The sequence below is a fragment of the Streptopelia decaocto genome, assembly GCF_964273445.1.
Source record: "Streptopelia decaocto genome assembly, chromosome: 7".
Classification (NCBI taxonomy): Eukaryota; Metazoa; Chordata; class Aves; order Columbiformes; family Columbidae; genus Streptopelia; species Streptopelia decaocto.
In genome coordinates this window covers 35,881,837-35,906,820 of record NC_138661.1, presented here as the reverse complement: position 1 = coordinate 35,906,820, position 24,984 = coordinate 35,881,837, and the positions used below count along the sequence as shown (strand labels likewise).

General features: G+C 41.1%; 1 protein-coding gene across 1 annotated transcript in view; it reads left to right on the top strand.

Moving 5' to 3' along the window:
- Positions 1 to 778: 778 nt before the first annotated feature.
- Positions 779 to 24,984, top strand: part of PLEKHH1 (pleckstrin homology, MyTH4 and FERM domain containing H1) — a gene marked incomplete at its 5' end in the record, with an annotated part of 46,607 nt that continues 22,401 nt past the window's right edge. The window contains 11 exons of the mRNA XM_082058716.1: positions 779 to 919; positions 6,483 to 6,545; positions 9,582 to 9,731; positions 12,980 to 13,063; positions 14,658 to 14,739; positions 17,479 to 18,488; positions 20,823 to 20,901; positions 21,529 to 21,617; positions 22,172 to 22,322; positions 23,298 to 23,437; positions 24,226 to 24,336. Of these exons, the coding sequence (XP_081914842.1) occupies positions 779 to 919; positions 6,483 to 6,545; positions 9,582 to 9,731; positions 12,980 to 13,063; positions 14,658 to 14,739; positions 17,479 to 18,488; positions 20,823 to 20,901; positions 21,529 to 21,617; positions 22,172 to 22,322; positions 23,298 to 23,437; positions 24,226 to 24,336 (2,100 nt within the window). The remainder of the gene's footprint in view (positions 920 to 6,482; positions 6,546 to 9,581; positions 9,732 to 12,979; positions 13,064 to 14,657; positions 14,740 to 17,478; positions 18,489 to 20,822; positions 20,902 to 21,528; positions 21,618 to 22,171; positions 22,323 to 23,297; positions 23,438 to 24,225; positions 24,337 to 24,984) is intronic.

The following is a 24,984-nucleotide window of genomic DNA, read 5'->3' as shown; positions in this document are numbered from 1 at the left end:
TGAGTTGGTATTATAAACCTTGTTGTGAGTGCAAACACCCGAATTTGTTTAAGGATACTTTTTACGTACTTTTTGTTTTCATTTTAAAAGATCTGCAAAAATATCTGATATGTCTGAACAGTTCCTGAGTAACAAAAGAAAACAACTTCAAAAACCACAGCTTTTTCCACTTTGTTGAGTTGTGTATATCACTTGATAACTACAAGGACTTGAGCAGACCTGCATGTTTTGTCTTCAGCCTTAGCTTATTCCTGTCTGGGATCTCTTTATGCTTTAACAGAGCAATTGTTTGGATACTGTGGTATAGCTACTCTTGCAGTCTCCTTGTGGACTGACTGTATCAAATAGTTAGGGATTGGGAACACTGTTGCTTCATACATCACATTTGTATAAAACACTGGTGCCCCAAGTGAATAATGGGTCTCTGACCTGAGTTATATTTAAGAGGTTTTAGTGACTTGAGGGTTTATAGCCATACAGATACAAAGGAGGCAGGAGTAAAAATACTCCTAGTCTGTATGTAGATACTGAGCAAGGATGTAAGGGTGGCAGTAAGGATGTTTGAGGAATATACAGCATGATGCATTAGTGAAGGTAAAAGTTTATTTGAATATTTATCTGTTATCTATTTAAAAAGTGACCTGTGGCAGTCCTGTAAGATGGACCAAGGAAGACTAAGCACAAGGGGTGAAAAGTTTGCCACTCTAAAATACGTTCTTTTTTTTTCACTTTCTTTTCTGTAGGATTTTTAGAGCACCTCAGACGACATCTCAAATGGATGATTAACTTCACAATGGCAGAACTCACAGTGGAGAATGGCAGCTGTATGGACTGGCAAAAGCGATGCCTTGCCTTGGAGTCCCAGCTCTTCAAATTCCGCTTGCAGGCAAGCAAGATCCGAGAGCTGTTAGCCGAGAAGGTGAGGCAGTGGTGGCTTCTACTGTGTGCTGAGTTATGGCATGAAAGCAAAAAATCCCTAAAAGCTGAGCTATTCAATAAAACTGTTACTTGCAGTGGGGATCTCTTCCTTGATTACAGTATGGCATTACACTCCGCTTATCTCTTGAGATACAGAGATGTGCCTTGTCAGAGTGGTGTAAAGTGACATTAATGAAAATAAGAATTTGACCTTGTTTACTGGAAAATCACCAGGTATTTGGACTCTACTGGAAGATGCTGTATGAACAATATTCTGCACATGTAAAGTGACTGGGGCAGCTGCAGAGCAAAGATGGATATTTGGCATAAGAACAGCAGGATTGGGACTTGGCTGGCAATAGAAAAGCTTACAGAAGCGCAGATTACACTGGAATGTTAAAATACTGGACAGGGGTACATGTACTGCCATAGTGTTAGAATAACATTGCATACCAATCAAAACATTCTAGGGATACTGAAGAGCAAGACTGAGTGCTTTGAGATCTGGATGTTAGAAACTTGTATAACATTGATGTTTTTAGAGGCATCTCCTACTAATTTCTTTCAAGTGCACTAAGTGAATTCATTTGCAGCCCTATTGGAGAGGACTGGCAAAGATTTGAGGGTCTTGCTGGGGTGTTGTGGGGTTTTTTTTGCTTGTGTTTTTTTTGTGTTGTTTGTTTGGTTGTTGTTTTTTTTTGTTTCCATCATTATGTGGATTTTTGGTGTTTTTTCTTTACATTAAATTGAGTTATGTGAATTAAAGCTTTTTCACTACTTCTAATTTGCATACAATCTAAGTTTGTAGGTTGCTGTGGGGTTCCTTCTTTATTTCAAAATGTGGCTTACACTATCACAGTCCAGTCCAAGATCACTCAGATATTCAATTGCTATTGGAAAGTGAGAACAGTTTCAGTCACAGTGTGCCAATGAAGTTGAAGTCTTCACAACTGACTGCAGTTTACTCCAAGTGCTTTTCAGCTGTACCTGATGACAGATATGTTCTAAACTCACTTTTGCTCTATGTTGTATTACGTAACTTTTATGTGTATATTCTTGTTTGTTGGTTTTGCATGTTTTTACATCCAAATGACATCTACTTCAGAGTGGAGCAATTTTCATCCTTGCTTTAACTGCAATTACCTTTCCACTAGTGCCTTATACTGCATGAAGCATTGATTCCACCCTTCATATTTTAAGAAATTATGCAATTATAAGCACTCTCTTCATCTTTTCAAGGTAGCTTCTGAGAGGGACCTTATTGATTACTTAACTTGGAAAACACTGAAAGGGGCTGTAAAGTCTATTTAGATAAAGGTGTAAAAAAAAAATAATTAAAAATCATGTATAAATGTGATCCAGGTCTGGTAAAGACAGCCAGTACTCTATGTGCAATACTTTACATTTTGTGCATTATGGAACCTGTGGCCTCATGCTTTATTAACTTCTGCGCTGAGAGACTGTCTGACCAGCCCCATGCAAAACAAAGAAACCCACCTATCAAACTTTCTTTTTGGAGAATAGACTTGCCAGAAATCTTTTGACTGTCTCTGTAGGGAGGTTTGTGGGCTGTGGCAGAGAATGAAATTTTCATCTGCTTCAGGGGGCTCCTCAAGGAAGGGGCCTGACTGTCATTAATCCAGCCATTCAGTCAGACCGATGTTCCCTTTGTTAAGATTAAGGAGCAGCTTGGTTCAGTGATCAGGTTACTCTGTAACTACTTGCACAGCGCAGTTGTAGGCCTACTTGCAGGGTCAAAGAGCTCTCAGGTTTACAGTTCCCCACTCCGAATGTCATGTGGGAAGGGGAGAGCCTCAGGGACCGTGGGGCAGCTCCAGCGGGTTTATCTGACACAGGTGGACTTCAGGCACCAGAGCACGTGCTCACCTTGCAATGCTGATGCTGACCGTCGCTGTTGGGAAGCGTCCTGTGCCTTGGGTTCCCAACCACTGCAACAGTTTGCTCAGAGACCCTCCATCCGTCTTCCTCCGTTGCCACAGGGCTCCCCAGTAGTCACAGCAACCTGGGCTCCTGTCCACGCTGCATCCCCTCAGATGGGCAGTGATGCAGAACCAGAGAAGGTGCATGCTTTATTCGTAGTGATGCCAGCTCCACAGATTTTTATTGTAGATTTTATAGTAACTGTGATTTTTTTCTTCTTCTTTTTTCTTCTTCTCCTTGCTGCTCTCTCTGTGAGAGAAAAGAGATTCAGACATATTTGAAAGAGTACCACATTTTCAAATAGTTGGGGTTTTTGGGTGTGGGGGAGAAGATATTGAAAAAATGTGAAGTGGGCACAGTTTGAAGCTGCATTGCCCAACCTGTGGTGAGCATTGCCCTGACATCCTCTGATACGGTTTGCAGCAGCAGGGAAAAAAAAAAAAAAAAAAAGTGGCTTTGCCAGTGAAACTGAAGAATGATGTTAAAAGCAGTGTGATACTTGCTCACCAGCTAGGTTGTTTTAAATCAGTCTTTATAACTAATTTTATTGTTTTAAGGCAGATTTTACTATTTTAACTCGCAAAAAAACCCCAGCGGCTCATTCATGCCTGACATTGGTAGCACAATGTGCGCTAACAGTTTAAATACCTCCGATTATTAAAATCCGCTTAGATTGAATAATCTAAATCACTGTTCAGAACATGAGGAATTTAAAACCCATGAGTTTAACTGCCAGTGCCCTAGTTCACATGGTGTGAACTTGAAGGTTGGTAGCCTGGTCTTGGCTATTGAGCAGTGTCAGCCAACTGCATAGATCCTGGCTGTGGGCTGGGACAGCAGAGGGACCCCAGCTCCTGGTCTCAGAGACAGAGCTCTGCCATCCTGCTGGAGCCTCACAGGGCACAAGACCCCTGGGTCCTGCCTTTTTGTGGATGTCAGCAGAGGTTGTGATCTCTTTGGAAACAGGCAGTTGTTTCCACTCTGACGTTCTTGTACACATACAAAGAAAGGGATACTCCTCTCTCTGTTGGGGAGAAACATAGCAGACTGTTGCCTTGGCAGCAAGACCTGGTTAGGAGTGAGCTCGGAAAGAGAACAACAGGACAAAAATGAGGCTGACATATGCAGGAACTTTTTTCACTCAGTTTTACTTAGTGTGTTCTGAGCCATCAGGAGAAGGAAAGCCTATGTGAATGGTTGATAGAAGGATCTTCTGCAGCTTTTACAAGGGTCATCTGGGTAGCTTTTAACCTGCTTCTGTCTTACTGCAATAAACAGCACTTGGAAAAATCCTCTTTTGTCTCCTGCAAGCATGGCTAGACAACTGGGCCTGTTTTTCTCCATACAAGCTGCCTGGGTTAATGTCTGAGAGAAAAGTTACTTGAATTTGGCTTGGTCACTAAGTTTTTTATGTGACCTGGGTCAAGTTGCTTAGTAGCATTTGTCAAATTATAAAGCATTTTGAATGAAAGGACCCATGTAAATACCAAGCATTATTATTAATTCATTGAGGGATTTGAAAGAGCCTTACAAGCATGGATGTATTAAATCTGAATGCACTCCAGTGAGACAGATGACACCAGAGATGGGTGAAGTAATCATTTTGTGCACATGAGAAACACAGCAGTTATTTAACAGTTCATAGTAGGACAACCCAACAATGTAGTCAAGGAAGTTAAAAAAAGTAGAAGTTCATTTGAGGTTACAGAGGGAATTAAGATGACAAAAGTAATTTATTTGACTGGATCTTAGCCAGGTCACCCTCCTTGCACAAGAAGTTTCATAACTCCAGTGATCAGGAATGGTCTCCACTTACATTTTCTGTCCTGATCAGGAACCAGAACTGCTAGTAATGCAATGCAATGCAAACTATCACGAGGCTGAGACAATTTTTAATCTATGAGGATAGCCTTTGGGAAAACATCCAGAGATTCATCTAAAGTCTCTGCTGTGAATGTAGAGCCTGACAATTTGTCAGAAAGTTACTCTGAAGCTACTGTCTTTGTTTCACAAGCTGTATTATATATCCAGTTAGCATCTGTCTTTCACCAATGTGTTTTGCTGCTACCTGTCTGTGGTGATGACTATCCAGAGACTAACAGATAAATACATGGGTAGATCACTGTTCCTAATGGACACAAATGCATGTCGTAACCCAGACTGCTGCTATCTGCGTTAGATTGCCTTAAACTCAGTCTCTACCAAGACTCTCAGAGGCTGGGTTTTCAGTCAGAGGGCCTTCAGCTGTCTGTGCAATATTCTGTGGCATCTCTCTGTTCCTCCACCAAAGAAATGTCTGTGATTTGGTTATTAAGCTCCATAAACCATGATGTCATCAATTGCTCCACCAAGAAAAACCTGAGAGGTATCATGCTAAATGTGGCATTTTCTGATCTTCATGATTTGAATTTGTTGCGGCATGGCTTTTTTAGTTATATGACCACTGAGGTGTCTACATATATGTATCTTTCTGATACATTTGTCAATAGATGTCAGTCTGTTCTTATGATCAGTGTGTATGTTTGAAAAATTGTCCTGTTGGCATTCGATGGAAGGGAAATGGAAACATGAGAATGATCATGTCTCCAGTCTCGGCGGTCAGCTCAAGGGGAATAAGTCCCACTTTCAGAAGTATTGTTTTGGTACTCATACTGACCAGCCTCAATACTTGGCTCCAGTGCTTTATCAAGGATCATAAAATGCATTGGAGAGAAAAGGAGTTCAGTTCCTCTTATAGTTTGTTTTCTGCTTGAAGCATGATTCTTTTAAGCTTCTGAAGCTGCTTCTATGTCATTCCTTTATTTGTAAAACACAAATAAATGGTGGATACTCTGTGAAGAATTTCTCAAATTTTGCAAGTTAGCGGATGAAACTCAATGTCACTGATTTTATATTATTTGGCTTAAACAAGCTGGGCTTTAGTGGTAAGTTGTTAGAGGAATCCCAGGTATATCTGCATTTCACTGAGAATGAAGTGATTCATACACATTTAGAATAAAATCCTATTCAGTGTCCTTTGACATCAATAGCAGCAATGCTCAGATAAAGAATCACAGAATTGTCAGTTAGCAAAGCTCTTTAAAATTAAGAGAAACATAGGAAAATTAAGATCATTGTTAATCTTGTCAGTTATGATCTTGTGATGCATTAGAAGCCAAAGCAAAGTACTCATTGGTTATAATGTGGCATTGTGGATGACCTGCTGTGAGCTTTCCAAGATGTATTCATTTTTATTTACTTTCTTGAATGAATCCTAGCTGAAATAAAACCAGGAAAGAATGGCATGCTGTAGACAGGCTTCTTGCAAGGAGAGCCCATGGTGTGTAAATTTTAGGGACGGGGTCAAGACTTTGGGACTATTCCCTTGACCCATGTAATGAATGATGAAGCTCACTAATGAGAAAACAGTTCCGGTAAATTCAAAGTAGGGCAGTAGACTGAAAAAGGTCAAAGGCGCTATTTTTTTTTTCTCATCAAAGCAGTCCAGTTAACCCCAAAAATGCCAAAGATCTGTACACCTGCACAAGAAATGGAAGATTCCTGGGTAAAACGTGAATTTCCAGGAGATGTTAATTTCTTTTCTTTCTTTCCCCATCTCCCCTTCTTCTCTTTTGGCTCTGAAGATGCAGGAGTTGGAACAGAGAGTGGTAGAAGCAGAACAAAGAGCTGAGGATGCAGAGAAACAGGTAAGAGATTATCTTCTGTTTGCTCTGGTACAAGCCAAGCAGAAACTTACTGTAAATTCCCCGCAGTCTAGCATACAGACAGCACGCTGCAGTGCTGTGCTTTGCTCTGATAGGGAAACATTGATTTTCGGTGGTGAATGGATTTTCTGGTCTCCTTCCCAGTCTTTCAGCCTGAGCTATGGATAGGCACCTAAATAGGTTCAATCTGAAGTGAAAAACAGCACCTTATATCTGTGTCTCAGCTTCACAGCCTTTACTTCTCTTCCATGATAGGCATTTTTGATTACAGAAAAGGATGCTATACCTCAGGATTAAAGTGCAGAGACAGAACTGCCTGGCAGCGGGTCCTCAGAAAACAAATACTTAAGAGTACTGGTAAGGACTTGTCTACAAGTAGAAGAGGTTCTGCAAAAGAAGTAAGGGTGTGCCTGCAAAACCCATCAGTAGTTTTGGTCTTTCTTTTCAGTAATTACTGCTCTGGCTTGGGAGAAAAGCAGTAAGAGCTGGATTCATTTCATATTACTGTAATCATCTAAAAATTAGGCATATTTTCTAAGCTAGTCCTTCTATGCTTCTTGAATAATGGAGAAGGGGAGAGAGAGAGATATTTCAGCTTGTGAGCCAGGCTGCAAGGAATAATGGACCTTTGGGAAGCAGATTGTTGTACAGTCTGTGTTGTAAGGAGTATTATAAAAACAAAAGAGCCAAGAAGGGCCAGATGGTCTGAGCTCCTGCATCACTGCAGACCACTGCTGAAGGGAAGGTTTGGAGTGAACCAGCTCGCTCAAGCTGGTCAAGAGCTCCAGGACTGAGCATTGAGTCAGAGATTAAAGCACAGAACTAAGAGCTACGCAAAATGGCCAAGAATGGCTGTTGAAGAGGACTTCAGTAGTGAAGGACTGAATAGGCAGTGTTATAAGCACTGGGAAAAAATATTGCCCAGGAATCAGGAACTTGAAGCACCTGGTAAAGTATTCTGTCTGCAAAACGTACTATTCTGTACCAGTTTGATATTGATGTCAAGATTTTTTTCTGAACAGCTTAAATATAGGAAAGATGTCATGTCTCATCAGCATGTCGTTGGCCTCTATGCTAGACCAATAATTGCCAACCAAGAACCAGAGTTGTTCTTGATAGTGGTGTCAGTAAGTGCATGCCCAGCCAAGACAGACAAAGGTAACATTGTCACTGTGACAGCACCAGCAGGAAATATAGTTATTGTGACAGGCCAATGAAGGAAGTTTCATACTAGCAGACACCTCAATGACAGGAGTAGAGTGTCCATGATATGGTACGGTGCAGTGGCAGCAAGGGAGCAGATGGAGGGCAAGTCAAAGCCAGGTCAGAGAATGGGCAAGAAAGGGAGAACTTGGCTGGGGAGGTGTAGGAGAAATGAGGGTTGCCTTCATTCACCTGCCATCAGCAGTTCTGCAACCATGTGTTGGCAGATCCTAAAGACTAGCAACCCTCAAAGTTGTAGGAATCGCCTTTGCTGTGGCCTTATCCACATCCAGAGATAAGTGTTCCTAGAGAAATACTTCATTGCTGCCTGACAGCCTGAAGAAGTGACAACATAAGGAGTACGGCCATTTCGTTCCACTAACAAGTATGTTCACCATGAATGAGAAGCAGCTGACAAATGAGAGGGCTCCACATCAAGTATAAAATCCCTTGTTATCTTTCTCTCCAGGAGTCTGGGGGGCTGGATTTGTTAATTCAATGGGCTCCCTGTAGCTGACAACTTCAATTAAGGAAATCACATGTTTGCAGTCCCCTCTCTGAGCCTCTAGTACAGAGTCAGCATTTAGGCATCAGACAGAAAGGAGGGGCTGTTTCTTTTTACTATAATCACTCTAAACTCTAATGAAAACACATCCGACTCAGCAGGCTTAGTTTTCTGGCTCACATGTTGGGCGCCTACCTTTCTGATTCAGTGTGAGGAAGAGGCAGTTTGCTTCTCTGCCTAATGCAGGCAGACAGGAGGACAAAACGCAGCTTCTGCAAGTATGAAGTGTAGGCTGCTCAACGGAGCATGAGTAACTCTCTTCACAGATTCTGTGAAGTGCTCACATCATTGCCTGCATTCTGTCTTCCTGGTTCCAAAGTCATGCAAAATTAGTGGTATCTGAAGTTGGTTTCTTTGCAGATTGGGTCACTCTGGGATGTGTTGGAACCAGATATGCTGCAGTTAGCATGTTTAAGTTGGTGGAATTCCATTCACCTTTAGAAATGAAGTCTTATAATCCATTGCAATAATACGAGGTAATAATAAAACAGACTGATATATTGAGAGACAAAGGTTTTGAAGAAAGCAAAGAGGTTTTAAAATTTGCTAAAAAACCTGAAAGGCTTCAGCAACAGCCTGATTTTAGTGCTTTGAAATGTTTTCTGTGGTGAAGGAGCATTACTTTGGTGCTTCTGCTGAGGTGAACTAGTGTTGACACTGTAAGGAGCTCAAAGATAGACAAAGCTTCTGAAATATCTAACATGGTAAGTCCATAGCAGGTCTGGAGAAAAGACTTGTCAGAAGGCCAGAAGTTGCCAAAACATTGTCTAAGCTGGTGATAGGAGGAGGAGGAAGGAACTCTGTAGTACATTTTCCTGTAAAAATATTGATCTGAATCAAATGGCCAGGTGTATATCTTGTTAGTAAAAAGCCTACCATGGTATTGTGAAGTAGGAAAATGTGGTGTAGCTTGCCCATATATCTATGTAGACTATAGTGCCTGTGTGGACTCTTTGACCAATAGTCTGCAAATATTTCATAATCCACAAAGTGTTTATCTGTTCATGGTTCAGTTTGCATCTGTTGCTGCTTCAGCATTACAAATAAATGGACAATGTTCTTTTGACACATGTGGCTATAAGCTAAGTGTGACTTGAAGGTGTGGGTTGGGTTGGTTTTTTTTTCTTCCTTTCCCGACTTCAAAATTTTGAATCCCATCAATACTCTGTTAGGGTCTTACTTGCCACTAAACAAGCAGCCCCTTCATTTGCATTGTTTTGTTTTTTGTCTCCCTCTAATTGTCATTACAGGTAAGACTTATGGAAGAGAAGATAAAACTAGCCGATGTGAAGACCAGTGAATCAGACAGCATTCTGCACAGGAAGTACCAAGAGCTGATGGGCACAGTGCAAGGAAAGGAAGATCTGATCAACAGATTGGAGATACAGCTAGCAAAACAGGTAAAGATATTTTCTACAACGAGACCTGTACCTTTCATGAGTTGGAGGGACTCTAATGTATGTTTCAAAAGTATGGATTATGTCTCCATTACATATTAGCCTCTCAGTTGCCTTCAGATCAGCTGCAAAGTGATGCCCTGCTCAGTGCAAGATCCTTTCTTTCCTTTATCTTTTCTAAACTAAAGTTTTTGTCTGAATCACTTCAGCTTTAGTAGCCCTTGTCTCTTCATTATAGGATGTTGGTCAATGTCCTTAAAGGACTTCCTTATGTTAGTGTTGAGACAGAATTGAGACCATAAATTGTAATGCTAGAGTCTGGTCACAGTGTTTGTCTGGCTTCCTAGCATATTGATTGCTCTGCAAAGTTGTTCTGTAGCCCATCTCTGACTCAGCATATGATGCTTCTTAGGAAGGAACTTTTCCCAGTCCTTAGCAATCCTTTAGCCTAGTTCATATCTTGTCCAGTGTCCCCATTATAAAAGAGCAGCTGTTTCCCAACATGATAGTTCTTCGTTTTTTCCATTCTTAGTTGGTGGTAGGAAGGAGCTACATCTGTAGCAAGGCTTGTATTTTGGCTCTAGTAAACGTCTTGCCCTGTGGTCTTTATAATGTGAGGAATGAGGTATTATATGTTGTTAAGTATACTACTTTTAAATGGAAATATCTCACTAGAATTTTACACAAAAAAAATACTTTTACCATTTGAGTTACATTTTACATTTAACTAATTGTCACCTGTTTCAAGGGCAAAATAAATAGGCAAGATGTCTGAACCTACTCAGACCAAATGTAGTGTGGAGGTCAGGCATCAGGTCTCTGTAATATTCTGGGTTTCAGGTCACTTCCCCAGGCCACCTTGCTCAGGTAGGATGTAGATGAAGTTTGTGCATTTTGGAGGGGAAAAGAGTGTTTGAAAGGAGCTATACAATAGTGACCAAGGTCTAGAAGCAGCTCTTGCAATCAAAAATGGAAGAAATTCTGATTTACCCCAAAAATTTGAGCTGTGATTCGATTAAAATCAACAAACACAAGTAGAAAAATCTTCTGGTAGTAGAATTTTTTAAATTCTAGCAAAAAGAGATAAAATGAGATTCTACAAGGGAAAGTTGAAGTTTGAAAATTTCAGACAAGAAATACTTTCTATTAAGATCGACAGTTTAGTTTCAGAATGGGATGGGATGGTGCAGTCTACTCTAGGTGTACCTGCTTTAGCAGGTGGGCTGGACTAGGTGATCTCCAGAGGTCCCTTCCAACCCTAATCCTTCTGTGACTCTGTGGTAGTGCTGGATGGTCACTAAGGGTCCCTGTAAGGCATCCTTTTTGTTTTCACTGGGATGGGGAGAGTTGTGGAGTTCAGAGTGTTAACAAGAGAACACTGAGGTCATGTCTGGAACACACAATAGCATGGGACACAAAGAATCTCTAACTGCTTCTGGATCTTGAAGTGGAATAACTGCATCTATGGGTGCTGTGCCTGAGTGGCTTGGTTCTGTTTAGAGACAGGGCTTACTAAGCTCTGTGACAATGCTGTTGTCACGTCACTATTCTACTTTAAGACCCTAAATAAAATCTTGGTGTTGCACTTCACCATGTAGCATAGCAATATTCTGAATCTTTTACCTCTTGGTCCCTGATCTGAAACAAGTTCAGGCCATTAGGGATTCAAAGGCATTTCTCATGGGATGGATATTCAGACGACTATGGTAGACCCACTACATGTGCCGTATCGTTTCAGACTAGTAGGCCCATTTAATATTTTTACTCCAGCAAAGACTGTTTCCCAGTAACGGGGAACACACAGAGCCATATTCAAGGAGAAAAATTAAATAAATCCTCCTCTTGAAGCATTAGATTTGAATGCTTTTATTTCATTATGCTCAACTACAAATGTTACTGCTACCCATAATGCTGCCAAGGTCTATTTTAAAGTCAGCAAAGATATTTGAATAAGAGCTTTTAAATGTGCATTTGTGGTGGTGAATAGCATGTGGTAATTAAAACTGTGAAGATGTGGGGATTTCCTGCAGTCTACTGAGTATTTATGTGGTATTCATTAAGTCACCTTACACCCTTCAGTGTGAAAAATTGTAAAAGGGAGGGGGTGAAGCACTGACTTTTTTATTATCATGATGATAATTTGTTCACATAGAGGAGTGGGTAAAAATCTAGTGAGAAAAGCACCAACTTCTGCCAGAAAGTGTTACCTTTGTCCATTTAATTAGAGAAACCAGTGCTGAATGTGCCATGCAGAGTATGTTCCCCTCCTCCCTCCCTTGCTCCTGAACAGATTTCTCCTTGTAGTTGTTTAAAGCATTATGTAGATAGGAGACCTTTTAGTGACATTGCTTTTGATGAAGCCACACAGGAGATGAACAGAAGGCTTCAGGTGATTGTGGTATCAATCTTCCAAAGGAAATTCCCAGAAAAAGGAAAAAAACATAGCTGAGAAAACACAGCTGCAAAAATTATATTGTAGCAATATTGCCCAAGCAGATACTTAAGCGCAATTGTTCATTGTGCAAATCAACAGTATTCCCATAACACCTTTGTGTGGACTAGAACCTGTTTTAGTGGATATGTAAACATACAACCACTTACGCTATCTCAAAACCTCCTAGCAGGTCTTAGTGTTTCAAGGTCAAGTTTTGGAGCTTTTTTTATCCTGAGTCTGCTATCTTTCTTTCTCAAAGAGAATATTTTGTGTGTTAAATACATTGTTGGTATTAGTTTCCATCTCACGCACCTTTAAAAGGCTATACATCTGTGCCTGCAGCAATTGAATCTCTTTTCCTTGGAACAATTACACTGGTTTATACAATGCTTATAGCCACTGCTTAATTCTTATTAACCAGCCAACAATATGTGTGTGTGGAGGCTGGGGGAACACTACAGATGTTCAATAGCAAAGAGCAACATTGCAAAACATTGCAAAAACATCTACAATGGGAAAAGTTGCAGACTCTACTCAAAAGAAACTGCGATAGGTGGGCAATCATTACCTGAACTGGATTTTGCTATTCTACAACAAAGTCTTGAAACAACCCTCTGGATTTTACTCCAGTGATCATGTAAGACAACTTAGAGCTTAATTTTTTTTAGATGTCAGCTAAATAATAACATCCAAATAGAAGTCTTGAATCTTACCTCTGGAATGGGAGCTTCAATGTTTAAGTCACTCCTGATGCAGTGACTTAGTGAGAACAGTTAGTTATACTCTCCTAATGCATCTAATCTCTTTTTTGGCACAGAAACAGCTGAGGACTGAGGAAGCTAAAATTGTTCAAGAGAAAGCTGCCAAGATCAAGGAGTGGGTAACATTTAAGCTGAGAGAGGTGAGTCTTTAGCTTGCTACCAGGTTTCAAGACCTATGACTGGGTTCAGCAGCCGCCTTGCCAGTGGACTCCTATGTAGTGCGATAGTCTGAGGACAGTCAGTCAGCCACAGAGGCTTTTTGCTTGTTTGACCCTACACACGCTTCGTTGCAGAGCTGGGGTCGTCCCTCTCACTGAGGGCTATTTACTGCTTTGGGCAAACTATAAGTGACTGTGAAGTCACTAATGCCCAAAAGCAGTCTCTGAAGAAGACTTACTACTCACAAGCAGCTTCCACCTAGCTTTCCTCTGCCTCTCCCTTTTTTCTCTGGGTGCAGTTTCTGTCTCTTTTTCTGACAAGGCAGCTGTGACACAAACATATATCCTTTGCTCTTCCTTAATTTGCCATGTCTGACTAATGCCGTTTTCCTACTGCCCAGCATTTTCTCATGTCTAACTTCTCCCTGCTACCCATTCTGTGGACTTACGTCTCTATCTGGGCCTAATTCAATACCCCCTAGAAAACCTGAAAGATAGCAGTGGGTCAGCACACAGTTTTAAAGATGCAGTAACAGTTTACAACAAGGAATGGGTCTATCTGGTCTTTCCCTTTTATTTCAAGTTAAAGCCATATATTTCCAGGTTTATGCCAGAAAGGGAATTTTTTTTGAGCTGAAAGAACCAGTCTTTGTGGACACTAATTGTGTTACGATGTGACTTTGTAATCTCATTAGATTGCCTAGACAATTTACTGAGCTGCCGTGCTGCTTTTCTTTCATTTTCCTATATGAGATAACTTAAGGTGCATCTACGTTCCTGGCTGGTGCAGCACAAAGGAGGAAGCACAGGGGTTGACTTGGTGTGACCTGTGGTGAATCCAGGACCATACAATGACATTGCGGCTTTAGTGGCAAGGAGGTTTGTGCCAGATGCTGATTCTAGGTGCATACCATGGGCAAGTGGATCACTGCTAGCTGAAGGACTTTGCATCTGTGTTGCAAATGTGTCGCTCTGGACAGCATCATGGGTGCAATTTCAACTTTGATTCCATCAAGAGGGAAGCCTTTTTGAGTGCACCACTGCTGTGTTTAAGAATGTGTCCTGAGTCACTTCAAGCAAAGACATGAGGCACATTTGCAAAGAATCACTTGTGCACTAATTGCAAATGTAAATGCACTCTTAATGGTTGGGGTTGATTTGTTTGTTTGTTTCTTCCTTTGGTCTCTGGATCCAGGGGATCTCCTTATAACCACATATGGGGTGAGAGGAGGAAAACATGCTCCTCCTGGGTAATAGTTTTTTTTATTATCTCTTTCATGACAGTTATTTCTGGAGCAAGAGTAAATTAGAAACAATAGCAAGGAAGGAAGATGTATTTGAGAAGTGCAAATAGTATATACAAAGGCTATTTGAGAAAGTACAGCAAAGTGTTTAAGTGGGTTATCCAGTGGAGCTGCTGAGGAGGAGGATTTCAGGGTGACTGGTAGGGTCACCCATCCTCTTTTTCTGTTCAGACACTTCAATGTAATAAAGATTAAGACATGTTCTGTATAGTGGAACACACGTGCACACAGTTTTGCATTATTTTTCAGTTTTTATTATTGTTGTTTCATAGCTTGAGCTAGAAAATTACCACCTGAAAAACTGTAATCAGAGACTGACGGAACAAATTGAAGCCCTTCAGGATACATTGCAAGGTAAATGTGTTCACCTGGCATTGTAGCCTAGTAACCACTTCAAGACTGGAAGTCAGCATTCCTGGGTTGTATTTTTAACTTTGTTAGAAATTAGTGCTTGTGACAATGAGCAAGCAGTAGAATTGCTCTGTTCCTCAGTGGGTCCATTTTTAAGATGGGAATAGCATTACTTATCTGCCTTCAACCTTTAATTGGTTTCCTACCAGGGATTGAACACAGACCCGTTTTTTCCCAGAGTCTGCTTTTGTCATTAAAATAAGCCACTGAGCTCCTGAATTAAAAGCAGTCATTGAAATACATAGCAAACCTCTCCATTCACCTCAGTGGTGCAGGAGTCTCTGAGGTATTTCACTTTACCTTCACACACAAATTATTCTTATCCCCACAGAACCTCTGCTGACACGTGAGCTGAGTAACTGGGGGCTGTATGGGCCAAGGAACAGCTGCCTGGTCTGCCTTTAGAGACTGGGTTCCTCTGTGCCATCAGGTTGGGTTGCAGAAAGCTGCTTATGGTGCTTGTGCTTTTTGCAGTTCTTGTTTCGTGGATAGGTAGAGAACTTCAGTCTCCAGGGCTTAAAATCAGCACCTTTCATTGCAATATATTTTGAAGAGGAAATTCTCTCTTAACCATTTTCTTCCTGTTCTTTTAATGAGCGTGGTTTGGTCACAATAAGCTGAGCCCGTTTCCAGAACTTCACTGGGCATGACGGCAGGAGGCATTTCTTTCCTGCAGAAGTCTTTCTGGCATTCCTATCACTCCACAGCAAGGGAATAGGGCAAAATTCCTTCTAAATCCCACCATGTTTCTAGATAAATGCTTTATGACTGGGTTTTTCTCATCCCCTCTGGCTCTGGCTGTTTGCAAAAAGAGAATGGCTGGTAAGCTGCGTTAATAATCTGGTATTAAGTGTTCCCTGGATCCTGACTCTCTGGGCAGTAAACAGCTCTGCCCTCTCCTCATGTCCCCCACTAGTCTCGCTGTGCCAGGCTGAATTCAGGGGCCTCTGCAGAAAGACAAATCTCTTCTTTCTTGCCATGCTAATAGTAACAGCTTCCTCTGCTTCACCTCCCATCACATGCAGGAAGCTGCAAAAAAACCCAATAATATTTAAAATGAATGGCATCTTTTTGGTCTATACTAATGATTTACCCCTGAGGCAGGGGAAAATGTGTGCCAGCATTACGTGTTAGGAATAGCTTTGTTAGCATTCAGTTCCTTGTGACTCAAGTGCCAAGGTCAAGCTCTCATGGTTGTCTTTTTCTCAGCTATGTTTCCAAAAGCAGGTTTCCACCTCTCCACAATCAACAGTGATTTATTCTGCTGTTTGCCCTTCCCTCTGTACTTTGTGTCTTCAGTTTGTTTCTCCTTCCTCGCAAATGCCATTAGTGGTTAAGCAATGCCTGTCCAGTTTAGTGTTCAGGCAGCATTTTCAGTGATAACTATGCAGAGTCACACTCACCCATATTTATGCAATTTCCAAAGCATCTTATGACTTGATTCTTTTTAGTCAGCCAATATAAATGCCGAGGTCAGTCAAAATCATAAAGTGAAGTAACATCCTCTGCCATTTTAAGTTTTATCCGTACTTTCTTATACCCTAAAGCTGCTATTCAGCAGAACCTGTAGAAGCGAGATAGTCTTTAAATCTAGTAAGTATGGAAAGGAAGAAAGAAGAATCATAAAGCATAGGTACTAAATAGACAAAGAACAATGGAGGCAATCTAGGATCTATCTTTGTGTCATCTTCTAATATAGCAACTGAAGGGGCAGAGAAAAAATAAACAAAGAAAAGGAAGTTTTTACACCAAAAGCATGTAAGTAACTGTTAGAAAACTTGTTGACAAAAAGCACTGCTGGTTAATATAGCACAAAAGGATAGCAAAAAGCTTTAGGTAAATTCTTAAAAAGAGGATAACCTCACTGATTGGTGTGATAGTGAAGAAGGTTTCCATATATATGCTGGAAGCCTCATCTAGGAATGGGAAGAACCATACCAGTCTATTTGTCTTAAATCGCTGTAGGTCCATTGAAGTCAAAAGCCACACTAAGCAATTTTCTGAACACTTAGATGGTTTTTGGCAAAGCCTGGTGTGGATAGGTGTACTTCCTTCTCATGGCTGTTGTAAGAGAAGAGACATAATTGTGGATAGGTAAGAGCAAAAACTGCTATATTGAGGTAGACTGAAAGCTTGCCTAGGTCTCCAGTATCCTGTCTCCTGGTTGGCTGTGGATGTTTCAGGAAAGAGTGTAGAAAATATTGCAAGTAGAGATGTCCTTCTCTCCATGTACTCTTCCTGCTTCTGCTGTCAGTTGTAGGAAGTTCCTAAGATAGAACTTCTGTGTAAACTGTTATTTTTACCACTGATAAATTACTTTTTCTGTCCTATCTGTTAGACACCACAGCATCCTATTTCCTTTTTTGTTTGAACCCCACCCCTCTTCCTTCTGTGGGTTTCAAACATGCTGCCTGATAATTTCGTTAGGCAGCCCTTAATTCCACTTTTGTAAGAAACAGCAATTAATAATTTCCTATTAACATTTTCTGTACTATTCCCAATTATAAATATAGAGCACTTCTGTTATACCTGTGCCCAACCGTCTCCTTTCCATTCTGTATAGTCCTAACCAGGCCAGGGTGCTATTGAAATACAACTGACATGTGCAACTTACACTAGCAAGTAACATTTTAGACAGTAAAGTATTTGAATGCCCTAACCATGTGTTCTCTTCTGTCGTAGATATGACCAGCATTCCTCCTTTTGAATCTCTTTGGAGCTGTAATTTTCTGAAGTCCAGAGTATCACAGGCCTCTTTTGCTGAGAATATAGACCAGAAATCTGTGCTCTTTGCACCTGGTTTCAGACAGGTGTGTCAGACAGGATCTACTAAACGTGTCCTCTCTACAGCAAACATAGTCCTTGCCAATGACACCTTTACTGAGGATGAAGAGGATAAATCTCTGCTTTCCCAGAGCACGCTGAAGCTCATGTCTGACCCATCGAGATGGAGTCTCTCCACAGAGAAAGATATATTCCCACATGTAAGTTCTGAACACAGGTTAGGGTGCTCTGATCCCACACCACTGGACCCTCCAGCTGAGGCCACAAGAATCCTTGAGGCTTTGACTTTCCAGTCACCTTTGGAAGGAAAACATAGCACTGTGAGCACCTTGCAACACGTGGCTTTGGATGGCACCCGCTTCTCTGATGATCTGTGTGCCAGGTTCCGCTCCCACCAGCTGGACTCCTCTTCTTCTGGAGAAATAATCAGCATGCTTGAGAGTCGTCTCCAAACTGCTGAACCACCCTTGGTTGTGTCAACATCAGCTGTTACAACCCATTCCTTCTGTCCAGGGAGGGAATGCAGCCTTGGCAGTAGTATGACCTTTCCAAAAATACGAACTCCTAATACACCAAGAGACAGTATTCAGCTAGCCAAGAGACATTACAGCCAACCACAGCCAGGGGCTGATTCTTTCCACCATGTAATGAGCTTAGAAGCTAGCACCTTCCAGCCTGTAACAAACTCTCCAGTCTGCCATGGGCAAGTGAAGGAGACAGACATTGATGATGATGGAGTACTGGAGAAGATGGAGACAGAACATGGTCTGGTGGAGGAAGAAGCTGGAGTGTGTGAGGAAATCAACCACTTATCTGCAGGGCAAAGAGAAGCTGTGAGTTTGGAGGCTGGTGTTCTTGACACAGGAGGTAAACCACCCACACCACCACTGCACAGATTCCCATCATGGGTAAGAAATGCAAAGACAACCGCCTGAGAGATCGTGTTTATCTTTGAGTAGCACCCAGTAGTTAGGTTACAACAGTTCTTGGTCTCAGGCAGTTGTTTCCTGTGAACATCAGTCACATTTCTGAACCACCTAGTCTGACAGTTCCAGATCATGGGATGTGCTCATTCCAATGACAATTTTTTTTTTCTTCTTTTCTCTTTTGAAGGAAAAAAATCTGTGAAAGAAAATATTAGTCAAGAAACATAGGAATAAAAAGAAAGTCAAGAGGTGCTGCATTGTATTTTATGCTTATGAGTCATCAAAAGTTAATCCTTTGTTCAGTTGTCATGTGTTTAAGGTCAAAAAGTGAGTTATAAATGCAAGTTAATGGACCAGACCAAATAGTTTCAAGGTCAGAAAAAGCTGTGAATGCAGAAATAGATACATGGATTAGAACTCAGCATTCCTGTCTCATGGTATACTTCTGCCATCAGGAAAATTTTGTGAAAACTATTGGTAAAGTGAATATACACGTCCTATTGCTTACTTTACATGACAGAGAAGTCTGTTATTATCACTTTCAGTTACTTCTTGATGGAAATCAACGTAGTGTTGAAAGGGATAATTCCATTATTTTCTTTTGCTTTTTTAAAGGCATAGGCAAATAAGTGGTTTATTGAAGGGGCAAAGTCAAGCACTTATTGTTAATCCTTATGTTTTATAATTTTGTTCTATGAAAACTTGACATTATTTGTGATCTTTGGCTGTGTCCTTTATGATACCAATTTAAACCCCAGTATAATCACAGCCATTTTTCAAAAATAATCTCTTTGCATTCAGTCCATAATATGGAACTGTGCTCGATGTGAAGCTGGATAGTGTAGTAAAAGAAACTGCAGTTTTCAAGATGTCTGTTTTATTTGCTACAGAAGTCAGAATGGTGTCATGAACAGTGTACTCACTTGAAACAAGGGAAATAGCTTAGAATAATCGGCTATTATTCCTTTCTCTGATCTAGAGTTCCCATGTAAGGTTCTTCTAGGCACTTAAGCTAAATTTTTTGCAGGTGATTGTCAGCTCCACATACACCTTCTGAATACCTAACTTGAGTTTGACAAGTAAATTTGATTAGAGAAGCACTGAGCGCTTCTTTACTGCAACTGTATTCAGTTGTTGTAGTTACAAACAATGTTATATAATGCTAAATTCTCAAAGTCAGGTCTTCTGACCTGTTGAAATGGGCACTCCAAAGTTATTAGGTACTTCAAAGAACATATGTTTGCATTCCTCTTCTGGAAAATAGCAAAAGCACCCATTAATGTCCCTCCCAGGGTTTTAGTAAAGTTTTTTATAATGTTTATGAAGCATTGCAGTATTATAGTCAGGAACACCACAGGAAAAAATCCATTATTTTTTCTTCAGACCAGAGTCAAGTAAGTGTATCTGAGTAAGGCAAATTTAAGTATGAATAGAATGAATTAAAGCATGAATAGAATATTAAATAGCAGCTTAATCAGTAAGATATGTCCATTATCTGCCCTGAATAGGAGGTGTCTGGGGAAAAAAGGCACATAACATTTCATTAGAGACTAAATCACAATGCATATACATACAGAAATATGAATTCTGTTGTTTCTGGTTTTGGTGTACTTGACTCTGCAGTCTTAGGTACTCTCACGTATATGTAGTATGTGTGTTATCTGATAGTGATTGGTTGTATGCTTCAAGGAGCAGCAAGAGGATTCCTAGCTTTGATTTGTATCCATTTTAGACTGGTTGATGTCTTAGTCATAACATTGCATTTAGTTTCAGATTTGAGTTCTCCCCTTGGAATTTTTATCAATTTGTGAAGCGCTTGGAAATCCTTTGAACTGGAGGCTCCATATGTTGTTGTAACTGAGACACCAGCTTATCGGGATCATTCCAGGCATTTCTTTCATTCCCTTATCAGAGAATGGGAATCCTTTGCAGTTGGTGACTGAATAAGTTGTCCTGTTTTAGGGCTGTTCTTGATTCTTTTTAATACATTGCTGATGAAATGGAAAAAACCCAGCTTTTTCCAAGCTGTGATATAGTGGTTTATTGATAATTGCATGTAGGGGTTCCAGTCTGTGGATGTAATCTCAGTAACATTTATAAGTCATGCCTGTTGTGATTCAGGGAATTGCACACAGATGCACATTTCCACTAATGGTCATTGATCCAACATCTGGCATAACAGAGCAGTCTTTCTTAGGAAGCACTTTCTTCCTGCCCAAAGCTGTGATTGTGATGTGATTCTGTGACACAAGCATTTGTTTTTGCAGGAATCATGTTTTTGTCTGACTATTGTTGTTCATGGTATTATTGTTTCAGGAGAGTCGAATCTATGCTGTGGCCAAGTCTGGCATGAGGTTGTCTGAGGTGGGCGCAGTGAATGATACTTCCAGCTGCTGTAAGTTCTAGACAAGATCCAACCTTCGAGGGAGTTTACAGTGACAGTATGGGACCTGAGCTTCTGGCTATTCATATTTCTTCATTTTTTTTCCTGTTTTCACAGTAGATTTGATTTTGCAGATAGCCATGATAAATAAAGGAGGGAAGGAGGATACATCTGATCTCAGGGATGTTTGGTGCTGGGCTGTTTGAGCCCCCATATTCAGTGACATCTTCAGGGACTCCATTATCTCCTTCCTCACTTCCACTGACGCTGTTCTGCCTCTGCATGTCTGTACCCTGCTTTTAGTCTGTGATTCACCATCACCTTCCCCTGTTACGGCTTCTACCTGTTTGGACATGGTGCACTGGATTGTCATTGTACCGTGGGGAGCATAGGGTGGACAAGATGTCACAGGCTAAATGCAGGGAGTGTTGCAGCTGTCTCTTGGAGTTGTATGTAGCTAATAATACATCCCCTGGCCTTTCTGAAGCCAAACTGTCTGGGGTGGCAGTCCTCCATTATTTGATGTTCCAAGAGACTACATAAGTTCTTACATGCATACAGGTACCTCTCTGTTAAAACCTCCTCATGTTCACCAGTTTGCATTATTTGAACTCTTCCTGTCTCTTTGAATTTTTCCAGTTTCCAGTTTCTCGTGTTCAACTTCTGGGCCATTTACCTGTCTCATCTACAGAAATGTCACAGTGCCAGTCTACACTACGCTGAAGGGGGTAAGGAGATACCTCACTTTTCTTCTTATGAAAAGCGTGGTCTAGGGCTGCCAGTAATTTGAGAGACAATGGGATGAAGCTGTGCAGTGAGGCAAAGAACATTAGAGAATGCCGGGAAGTACTAGACACCAGAAGAATGCAGAAGGAGTAGCAGATGATAAATGTATCTAGGAATACAGAACATTGCAGAAGTTGCAAGGAGGAAGTGAGGAAGCTGCAGTGTGCACTATGAGACTGTAGAAATCTAGGGGTAATAGTGGCTATAGCCGAGAGAATGAAATGAAAGAAGGCTCTTGAGAGCTTATGAGGAAGCACGGGGCTTGTGAAACAGTAGGAGGGTGTAACCAGAGGAGACCCAAACAGATCAGACTAGATAGTCCAGTTTGGAAGTTCTCAGACCAGAAAGGGAGGAAATGAGGAGCCCTGGGGACCGCAGTGGGCAAGGCAGTGAGAGAGTGAAGGGTCTGTGTCAATTGCTCTGTTTCCTTATTGAGCAGGGATTGTCCTGGGGAAACTCCTCCCTTACATGCTGACCATCCAAGTCTGTTTTCCAGAAAGCCACACAGATCAGCAATGTGCCTTTCTTAGATGAGTCTTCAGGCTCTGATGATGACTGCAGCTCCCATGCCAGCTTCAGGACTTCTACTGCTGGATCTGAGAACAGGAAAGCCAGCATGCCAGGCAGTCCTCGTGCAGTGAAGAGAGGTAAAGTGGGAGTGTTGCTACTGAGCAGCATGAACTCTGTCCTCAGGAGTCAGGCAAGATGTCCTGAACAGCATCATCAGTGACAGGTGAACGCTCAGCCTCGGTGATGCTAATAAGGAGTTCTCCCAGAATGTGTGCAGACATAACAGATACTCGACAGAAACCTGTCCGCTTAGGTGGGATTTTACTGCTAATAGATTTCCATCCAGGCAATTGCTAAGCTAAGACTGTGGGAAGGATTAATGTCCCAAATTCGTCATATACCCGGTGAACCCGTCCATACCTTTTCTATGATTTCTCCTTGTAAGTAAGCTAGTACTGACATGCTGAAAATGGTTTGTACCTTTGATAATTTCTTGACCAGTAAGCAAATCCTTCATATTTCCGAGAGGCATTGGGTAATTTGGGTCCTGGCTAGGACAATCTTTCTTGACTGCTGGGAAGGTTAAACTGGATCCTTGAGTGGAAATTTCATTACAAATGGTAGTCAATAAAATAGAATCCCATTTCATGTAGTCTTCACTTCTGTTATGATGTGTCTGTGCATTGCCATGGACCAGTGGTGGAAGATTCACAGAAAGCAAAGCCCCATTGCTGGTGAGGACGCCTTTTCTTTAGTTTGAATGAGAGGGGCTCGAGGCTTTATGATTTATTGTTTCCAAGCTGAAAACAGTTTGTCTGTGATTTAGTTAACAAGTCTGTTTTATTTATTTATTTAAAGGGTTTTAATCTCTTTTTATTCCATAACAAATTTATTTCACTGTCAGTATTAGTCTCACTACTTGTCTTCCTAGGAGAAAAAAAAAAAAAAAAAAAGTCATGGAAGTTTGGTTAGTGGGCTTTGAGTTCCCGATATCTGATCTGTTCTTGAACAAAAGCCTTAATGGTGAACTCAAAAACTTTTTCAGAGTGTGCAGTATTCAGTGCATGCTTCTGTCTAGCCATGATTCTCATTCTTCCCTTTATTTTGAGCAGGGGTATCTATGTCTTCACTGAGTTCTGAGAGTGACTATGCCATCCCTCCTGATGCCTACTCCTTGGATGGTGACTATTCAGAGCCAGAACATAAGCTACAACGAACATCTTCCTATTCCACTGATGGTGGAATCTGCACTGTAAGTCTTGCTGCCTCACAGTTGTGAAGGGACACAGAGCCTCAGCCTTGAAAAAGCATGACTGTGATATATTAAGTTTATCCCCTGCAAACTGATGCTCTAATAGACTGGGCTGTTGGCCCAGCTGGTTTGTATGCAAAGGCACTATCTGATGCTTCAGAAGAAGGTGCAATTTCTGTTATGTGGTTAGATAAAAGTATAAGCATCGAGGGCTTATATAAGTATAAGCATCAAGCATCTTTCCTGATGACCTGTACTAGTTTCTTATAGTTGTATTCTACTTTAATGATGGCCTTATACTTTTGTGACAAAACAAGTTTGGAAATTCAGAGGAAGGAAGGAGAAAGGGTAGAATATTTTGGCCTAGAAAAAAACCTCAAACGTGAGGAGCACTAAGTTCAGTACTCTTGAACGTAAGAGATCAAGGAGACAAGAAACTGAAGTCAAATCAGGGCTAAGAGCCAGCCTTCACTTTTATTCAGAAAATCACTGCTGTGGTAGGAAGACAAATAAGTTTTCAGTGCATCAAACAATTAGTGAAATGATCTTCAGATGCCTTCTTTAATAAAATAACATAATGTGGTATTTGCAGCTACACAGACAGTCCAGGACTCTCTCCAAGTTGACCAGAGAGCGCTGACCTTGGATGCCTGCTACTCCCATCAGGCAGAGTAAAGCAGAAAATGAAGGAGATGCAGTGAATGTCTGAGCTTGATTTCAGTACTCTTTCATTTGTATTTTGAGAGGTACAATAAAATCTCCTCTCACCTTTTCTTTTTGCCCTCCAGGAACCCATGGAGAAATCAGGTTACTTGCTGAAAATGGGCAGCCAGGTGAAGATGTGGAAGAGACGATGGTTTGTTCTAAGAAACAGACAAATCATGTACTACAAGTCTCCGGTGAGTCACTGGGGTGGATTTACTCCTGTGTGGAGGCACAGGGGAAGGCTGCAGAACTGATATCAGGCTGATACCACTGGCAGAGTCGGCAGCCATGGAGAAGCTTCCCTAAAAATGTCCTGCCAAAGAGCTTTATGTCTGACTCAGATGTTCAACCACGGGTCTCTTCTTAGGCAGGAAAGCTCCTTATGGTGGCACTTTCCAGGTGATCAAAGTTTGTTCATGACAGAAGCTTGACACCTACTGGTTAATTTCGTACAGATGATGAAAAGCAGAAGGCATACTATGGCCCAGCTTTGGTCATGTTTAAGTTGGAAATAAAGGAAAAATAGATTACAATACCAGGAGGGCACAGATACATGCTCCTCAGTCAGTATATGGGGCTCTGAGGAAAACTACAACTTTCAGGGGAACAAAAGCTGGATTCTTTCATTTTTCATCCTCCTACATGGACATGAAATATTAGAAAACTAAGGTAAAATTGAAAATAAGCTTTCGTGCAAAATGCTGTCTTGCAATGCTCAATGAAACAATATTGAGAGAGCATGTTTGTGTATTAAAAACCTTTCCAAATATTTTTTATAATTTGCAGCTGTTTCAAAGTTATTTCCAAAATTCTAGCAGTGTGCATCTGAAATTTGTATACAC